Raw genomic sequence first — 8,510 nt, forward strand, 5'->3', positions numbered from 1 at the left:
ACAAAAATGGAGCTATGGGAATTATGTTGTTATGAAACAATCCTAAATAATTCAAAATAATTTAATATTTTAGCATCTTCAGGGTAGATATCCTTTTTGCTTAGAATTTCCAGAAATGTATTGTTGTATTCTTGAAATTTATTTTCTCAAAAGATTTCTTGAGGAATCCTCCTGAGATGTTTTTAAAACAGTATTAAAGGAGTTCACACCTACGCTGGACACTTATTGGTTGCTTTTCGGAATGTTTCGCTCCAAGTCATAAATTTAAAAAAAAAAAAAAAAAAAGAGGAAAATTTTGTAAATAAAATGTTAGTTTTCTAATGAAAGAAATGAATATGCTGGTACAATGATATTTTTGTCTACAACACCGATTTCAAACATTTAATCGTACACCTTCAGATCCAAAGGTTTTTGGGGAGATCATGAGAAACATTTCAGTCAAGTGTCTCCAAACTTTGGACCGGTACTGTAGCTACATAAATGGACCACTGATGTATCTCTAAAGTTAATAAAATGTTATTAAAGATACATAACATGCACCATCCCAGATGAAAGATACACACTAAAGGTAGAGATGATCCACCCTTCATGGTACCACACTGTTGACAAAGAAAAGTGCAGTTTGGCTCCTTTATTTCTGAGAGTGTATATGAAAACCTGCTGTACACTACTAATCTTTCCTTTTATTCCGATAACGCTGGTATTTAGTATACCAAAAATGTCGTACATTTCATTGTTTGTATCACTCCGCTTTATTGTCTTTGCTACAATAGCCAACAGTGCTCTTGCTTCCGTACAACAGCACTCTTGCTCGTGTGATATTGCTTAATAATGTCCACTGGAATCTAATGAACGATGGTGTAGTGGGTAATGTGGTTGCTTCACAGCTCCAGGGTCCCCAGTACAAGCCAGAGATCAGGTCCTGTCTGTGTGTTTTGCATGTTCTCCCAGTGTCCTCAAGGGTTTCCTCTGGCTTCTCTGGTTTTCTCCCAACTCCGAAAAACATGCCTGTAGGTGGACTGGCTATGCTAAACTTCCCCTAGGTGCGAATGAATGTACTGTATGTACGTATGTGCTTTTGCTTGTCACTGGCATGGTACCATCAAGGGTACATCTTTTACTGGAAACGTGAATATATTGTATTGGACCACTGATGTACCTTTAAAGCTTTACTCCAAAAGCTAATAAAAGGTACAAGAGTGGCCGTCAAGCTCCAATTATGTACCTTAAATCATTTTTGAAAGTACACTACATTCACATTACCATGTTGTAGATACACAGTAAAGGTATAAAAGGTATGGTCTTGAAGGTACCACCCCAGTGACAAGCAAAAATACAGTTTGGGACAAAGGTCCATCACAGGGCACCATGCAAACACACATTTATACATTCATTCATACCTAGGGGCAGTTAAGCATAGTCAATCCACCTACTAGCCAATCCCCATTAGGTTCAAGTGGACATTATTTATTAATTAAGCAATATCACATGAGCAATATTGCTGTTGTACTGAAGCAAATGTAGCAAAGACAAACAAAGTGATACAAACAGTGCATCACTGTGTACAATTTGTATTTATACAAAATATCAGCATGCTTGGAATGCTGCTTGTCCAATCAAATTAGTGGACCAGAAATAACTGTTGTATTGAAGCATACTAGACAGTTACACAACAGAGTTAATGCAACTTTGAAGCACAATTTTCTTAAAGTATCATGAATTGGATTTTTTTTTTGTACAGTAATACAGTATCTCAATTGGTCAGCTCATAATTATATGTGATGGTTGTTGTTCTCCATGTAAAGACAGCGTTGCATAAAACTTCCTATATCATTTTACTCATTTTGACAAGTTCTCCTGCACTGCTTTATAAAACATTTATGCAATACAATGCCTATGAATGTGTTATAAAGCCACCATGTAGATACCCTTCATTAAAACAGCAGAGCTCTGATAGTAGATATATCTCGTATCAGATATTTGTATGGTGGCATTCTACATAACCTAAACCAAATAATAAATGAATTTACAAAACTAATTTTTATTTAACAAATAAAACCTTTAAATTAGTGACATGGTGAGGTTTTCTGTAAAGATAGGGGTTTTGTGGAAGAAGTCTCCAGTGTGAACGTGTTGTAAAGGTCAGTAAGTTTTCTGCACAGGGACAGAAGACTTTGCACATTCTAGTTTCTCTGCTACATGAAAAGCTTTGTTTCTTTGTCTTATTAACATCAAAAGGGAGAAAAATATGAGGCAGGTGAGGGAACGACTGTTGATAGCTGCTACAATGAAAGTGAACTAATAGGAACCAAATTATCTCATGGACGTTACACAACATTAAATGTAACTGTAAATAGTTAAAAATGTGATCTGTCATTCATTGTTAATAAATGAAAAAATTGTAATTGTTCGCTTTTCATGTTTTATACCTGACTTGCAGGCTACATTTATTTTTGGATAATGTTATGACCATCCGTAAGTAAATATATGCAAAGAACAGGTGTGGGGCAGTGGCGGCTTAGTGGTTAAGGCTCTGGGTTACTGATTGGAAGGTCAGGGGTTCAAGCCCCAGCAATACCAAGCTGACACCGTTGGGCTCTTGAGCAAGGCCTTTAACCCTCTCTGCTCCAGGGGCACTGTATCATGTCTGACCCCAGCTTCCTAACAGGCTGTGGTATGCTGTTATTTGATTCACTAGGGCAAGTATTTATCTATTCATTTGATCAACGCATGACATTGACTGTGTGAGGAAAGGCTTTAGACATCTTTTGACAATTTTATGCAGACTGACTTTTTACCACAGTGTTTATTAAACTGACTCCTTACCCCACATGATCTTTGCAGGAACATAGCCTAGGCAAGACTAAAATCTCTTGCCTCACCCTGCCTAGTACCAAAATCTTCAAAAATACTTTTATTTAATTTGATAACAGAGAGCTTACAGTATGGCCAGAAGAAATGTCCACGTTTTGACACTTGGCACAAGTTAGCAAGGTGGCCCAGTGTTTGCTTGTTATCTCTTGCTCTTTCATACACTTGCACTATTGTGTTTACTTACTTCACTGGGTTGGTCACACTTTGTCCACATAATAGCTGAAGTGACTGACACACCTCAGGCAGTCGGAGCAAGTGTTAGGAAGCAACCACACAATAGCGTGAAAATGAACTGGGCATTTCTTCAGGGCCTCGTCAGTGGCGTCAATAAGTACTCGACAGCTTTTGGTCGCTTATGGCTGTCCCTGGTGTTCATCTTCCGTCTGCTGGTGCTGCTGGTCGCTGCCGAGAAGGTGTGGGGTGACGAGCAGAAGGAGTTTGACTGCAACACCAGAGAGCCAGGCTGCCACAATGTCTGTTATGACCATTTCTTTCCCATATCTCACTCTCGTCTATGGGCACTCCAGCTCATCTTTGTCACGTGCCCTTCTCTCCTGGTGGTCCTGCATGTGGCGTACAGGGACGACCGTGAGCGTAAGCACCAGCTGAAGTATGGTGAGGGCTGTTCTCATCTCTACAGAGACACCAGCAAGAAGCGAGGGGGGCTGTGGTGGACATATCTCTTCAGCCTCATCTTCAAGATGGCAGTGGACGCCATGTTCGTCTTTCTTGTGTTCTACATTTACGAAGCCACCTTCTTTCCTTTGCTGGTGAGATGTCAAGAGGCTCCCTGTCCTCAAGTGACTGACTGCTACATCAGTCGTTCTACAGAGAAGCGCATATTCACCATCTTCCTAGTGGTGGTCAGCTTGGTCTGTATCTTGCTGACCCTTTGTGAGATACTGTACCTCATTTTTAAGCGCTGCCATGAATGTGCTGTCTCGCACAAACTCAACAAACGCGAGAGACGTATTGCAACAATCTCTTCTCAGGCTAGCAAACATAATCAGGATAACATGGTGGAGGAGTCATTGTTCGACAAAGCTAACAGTCATCCTCCATCCAAGGACATTAGCACTCCTGCGTACGTCTTAGCCTTGTCATAAATGATCAACAAAGATGAACAAATATGTGGTTTATTCAATATTGTATCCATCAATGTCATCAATAGCAATCTATATAAAATTATCTGTCATTATAGAGGACGAGTATGAGCATGAATTTTTATCCCATTTCTTAAGCTTATTTACCTTGCTTACTTGCTTTTAAGTTCTTGTTTGTTTTATTAAAAAAACATAATGATTAGATGAAGTGGTACTGATTTTGTATTTGATGTCATCTCATATTATACTATTTATGGAACTACTGTAACACAACAGAGCTCTACTCTTTGTGTTTACTATTTGTGTGTACTGTTTCTGTGAAGTTCTACATTTCTCACTGTGTCCATGTGGGTTTCCTCCGGGTTCTCCAGTTTTCTCCCACCATCCAAAAACATGCTTGTAGGTGGATTGCTAAAACTGCTCCTAGGTGTGGCTAGGTGTGTGCCTGGTGCCTGGAAATGGACTTGTATCCGGTTTGAATTCTCTTGCTTCACACCCTGTGTTCCCGAGTGTATCCCTGACCAGGATAAAGCAGTTACTGAAGATGTATAAATGAATGAATGCAATAAAACTAAACTATAAATATGATACTATGGTGTGCAGACTGACATATTTCTTGTGCCATTTGGCAACAACTAAGAAAATCAAAATGTATTAAACACATTTTCTGGTAACTAGGTCTAATAAACATCCAAAAGGGTCAGTGCCAATAGGACAGGCTACTTTCGTTGCAGATTAGACCAGCATAACTCATTAGTTATATGAGTATATAACACATGGCCTGTAAATGAATTGAACACAAACTGAATAAGAATGACAGTGATGATTTACCATCCTAAAACCTGCCTGATTGTCTGACAGAGCTGAACTAAGCAGTGCAGGTGCAGCAGGGCATGTGCAGAGGTGTGTGTGTGTGTGTGTGTGTGTGTGTGTGTGTGTGTGTGTGTGTGTGTGTGTGTGTGTGTGTGTGTGTGTGTGTGTGTGTGTGTGTGTGTGTGTGTGTGTGTGTGTGTGTGTTTTTAAAAAGCTCAATGGAAAACCCAACACCCATTATCAGATCATTTAACAATAGGAGTTTTAAAAGAAACTCCCTGAAAAACAAACATTCTGATTAATCAGCACATTTCTGCCTGTCTCATCCTATATTACTCATATGTAATTCAAAAATAATAGCACATTAGCTTTATGGCACATTGTATGCGTGTTCAAGCTCAGACTTCTTGTTATAAAGGTTAATTTCTTGAGTAAATAAAGAAACCATATCTGTCAATCCAGTTCATGTTTGAGTCATAAGCACTTGAAGGAGGTTGGCTGGAGTGGCCAGGCACCAAAATAAAGATAAATATTCTTTCACAATTATGGACTCAGATAAGCTCCATGTCAGTACAGTCACACAGGATGTGATAATATCAATGATAAAGTTTTTCACTTGATACAAAACATTTTTTTGTTTCCAAGCTAATTCGTTGTGAAGTAGTGCATTTTATAAAAACATCTTGATGGCCTGAAAGGGATGCTGTCATGTACAGTAAAAGTCTGTAATAATATTTATATTTATATGAATGTATATTATTATAGAATGTTTCCATCCATTTTTTGTAGCGCTTATCTTACATAGGGATGCGGGGAAGGCTGGAGCCTATCCCAGGGAACTCAGGGAACAAGGCAGTGGACACCCTGGACAGGGTGCCAATCCATTGCTGGGCAAAATTGCACACACATTCATACACTGTCAACAATCTGGAAATCAACCTACAATGCATGTCTTTGGACTGGGGAAGGAAACTGGAGTACCTGGAGGAAACCCCTGAAGCACAAGCAGAACATGTAAACATGCACAAAACAGTGCAGGTCGGATTTGAACCCCAACCCTGGAAGTGCAAGACAAACATGCTAACCACTAAGCCACCATGCCCCATTATAGGATGTATTAGATTGATAAATCCAACTGAATATAGTAAAGATAATGCACGGCATTATTGTCTTTTTTTTTTACCCAAAACTGTATTATAGTGGACCTGTTATGTCGCTTTAAAAGTTTTCTCCCATATCAAGGCAATGTCAAGATAAAGTTTTAAAGTGCCGAAACCACACCTCTTTCTGAAACACCTGTGGACACACAAATTGCTACTACTCAGTGTAAGAGAGAACAGATGTTTGAGAGGGAGTTGGTGAGCTGGTGAGCAGGTTAAAAAGATCTAGTAATCAGACTTAAATCGGTGGATCAAACAACATTATAGGTATGACACCTTGGCTAATTTTATTGTCTGTATATTGTTTTATGCAAAATAAAATTGGGATTTCACACATTGGTATGTCATTTTCTTAGGTATTAAAAAGACAGCAGTGGTCTTGTAATCCGCAGCTTTCCAACCCTGGTCTTGGAGTACACGCTGTCCTTTACATTTGGGTGTTTTTTCTGCTCTTACAAACCTAATTCAACTCAGACTGTGGTGTTAATTAGCTGATTAGTTGAATTAGGTTTCTTAGAGGAAGAAAAACACTCAAATGTGTAGAAGAGAGTACTCTGGCACCAGCATTGGAAACCTGTGATGTGATTAATGCTTGTATTCTAATAGTAGTGGACTTTAATAATAGTTTCCAGTAGGAACTGATATAGTTTACATATTTAGGTTAAAATATTGTTGATCATTGTTTAATCAAAACTGTTTGAAATTTTATTGAACTATTTTGTAACTGCGGTGTGCAATAATGAGATTTTTTTTTTTTTTTGTATTAGTTTATAAAGGTTTCCTATGACTGCTGTCAATCAGTTGTACCCTCAGAAGGTAACTTCTACAGCTTCATTGATTCCCTAAAGAACAGAATAATCTTGGACTGTAGCTTCTCGAAACTTTTCTAACCCACATAAGATGGATTGGAAGACTCTTGAATCCCTCCTCAGTGGGGTGAATAAATACTCCACAGGTTTTGGACGCATCTGGCTGTCTGTGGTGTTCGTGTTCCGTGTCATGGTGTTTGTGGTGGCTGCTGAGCGTGTGTGGGTCGATGACCAAAAAGATTTTGACTGCGACACCAAAAGACCTGGCTGCCCCAATGCCTGCTACAACTACTTCTTCCCCATTATACACACACGGCTCTGGGCCTTACAGCTCATCTTTGTCACCTGCCCTTCCTTCTTGGTTGTAATGCATGTGTGGTACCGTGAAGATCGTGAGCGCAAATACCGCCTCACGCATGGTGACGAGGCCAAGCTCTATGACAATCCTGGGCAGAAACATGGCGGTCTGTGGTGGACATATCTCATTAGCCTGTTTGTCAAGACGGGTGTAGAGGTGGGATTCCTCTACCTGTTGCATATAATCTACAACAACTTTGACATGCCTCGCAGCGTGGTGTGTGATGTCGAACCCTGCAGACAGGTGACATGCTACATAGCACGACCCACTGAGAAAAGGGTCTTCACGTACTTCATGGTAGGGGCCTCAGCTCTCTGCATAATACTGAACGTGGCAGAGATCTTCTACTTGATTGCCATGCACATTCTGCATCTCACCCACAAAGAGAGCCACGTCACCAGACGCACGAGGTGTGCAGAGTCAGAATGTGATGAATGTAATATGCCAATGAATACAATAGACTACAAGTTAGCATGTCCTGAGAAGGTAGAAAAGCAATCTTAAAAATGAAAGACTCAAGCAAAAGATATCATTTTAATACACAAAATTGTTATTTGAAGTTAAGTTGTTATTGATTTTTATGATTGTACTATTATATAACTGTTTTGGCCAAGTAAATATGCTAATGTTACTATACTAAAGTGAAAGTAATTAATTAGCATTTATTATGAACATTATTATGTCAGAGACACCAGCTCAGCTGGTGGAAAATGTTTTTGTAATATCATCCCTAAAATCTGGAAGAGTGTTCCAGAAAATATTATAAATACAGTTTTATATATAAATGTACTTATGTATCCAAATCTGTTCATAATTCTTGCATTTTTCTCTAATATTTGAATCATACAACTTATTTTTCATGATTTGTAGTAATTATTATATATTTAAAGCTAATACATTAATACTGATTAGCATACATAATATGAGTGTAGAATAATTTGTTTGATCATTTATCAGGTAAAGCACTTTGGACACAAAATTAGAATGTATAAATGTATTATTATTATTATTATTATTATTATTATTATTATTATTAAATTGATTTATTGTAGTTATTGGTCTTCACTGTTTATAAGCTACCAGAAGACGATAGTGGACACTTTTTGTAATATGAATAAAACAATAAATCAAACAAGTAAACAATTTATCATTTACTTGTGTCTTTTTATGTATTACAGAGAAAAATGTCAAGTGCTTCTGTTAAAACATAAAACAGAAGGGGGCATCCTCTAACACTAAGTATGCTGTATATTATTATTATTTTATTTTATTTGTTTATTTATTTATTTTACAATTTTATTAAATTCTTTTAAAGAAACAGATTGTCTTCTCCACCATGTGATGAGCAGTGTATATATGCTTTTTCTTAGTATCCAAATATGTGCATTTGAGA

The 8,510-nt window shown here is 38.1% G+C and overlaps 2 protein-coding genes across 2 annotated transcripts; both read left to right on the forward strand.

Moving 5' to 3' along the window:
* The first annotated feature begins 3,092 nt into the window (after positions 1-3,092).
* LOC108257191 (gap junction beta-4 protein-like) lies at positions 3,093-4,567 on the forward strand. Its single transcript, XM_017454731.3, has one exon. It carries the CDS (start codon positions 3,162-3,164, stop codon positions 3,978-3,980), a length of 819 nt encoding a protein of 272 aa, XP_017310220.1. The 5' UTR covers positions 3,093-3,161; the 3' UTR covers positions 3,981-4,567.
* Positions 4,568-6,119: 1,552 nt separating this feature from the next.
* Positions 6,120-8,356, forward strand: LOC108256798 (gap junction beta-3 protein). Its single transcript, XM_017454023.3, has 2 exons — positions 6,120-6,217; positions 6,718-8,356. The coding sequence occupies exon 2, from the start codon at positions 6,851-6,853 to the stop codon at positions 7,619-7,621; it is 771 nt and encodes a 256-aa protein (XP_017309512.1). The 5' UTR covers positions 6,120-6,217; positions 6,718-6,850; the 3' UTR covers positions 7,622-8,356.
* Positions 8,357-8,510: the final 154 nt, after the last annotated feature.

Source organism: Ictalurus punctatus, chromosome 24 (genome assembly GCF_001660625.3).
Source record: "Ictalurus punctatus breed USDA103 chromosome 24, Coco_2.0, whole genome shotgun sequence".
Taxonomy (NCBI): Eukaryota; Metazoa; Chordata; class Actinopteri; order Siluriformes; family Ictaluridae; genus Ictalurus; species Ictalurus punctatus.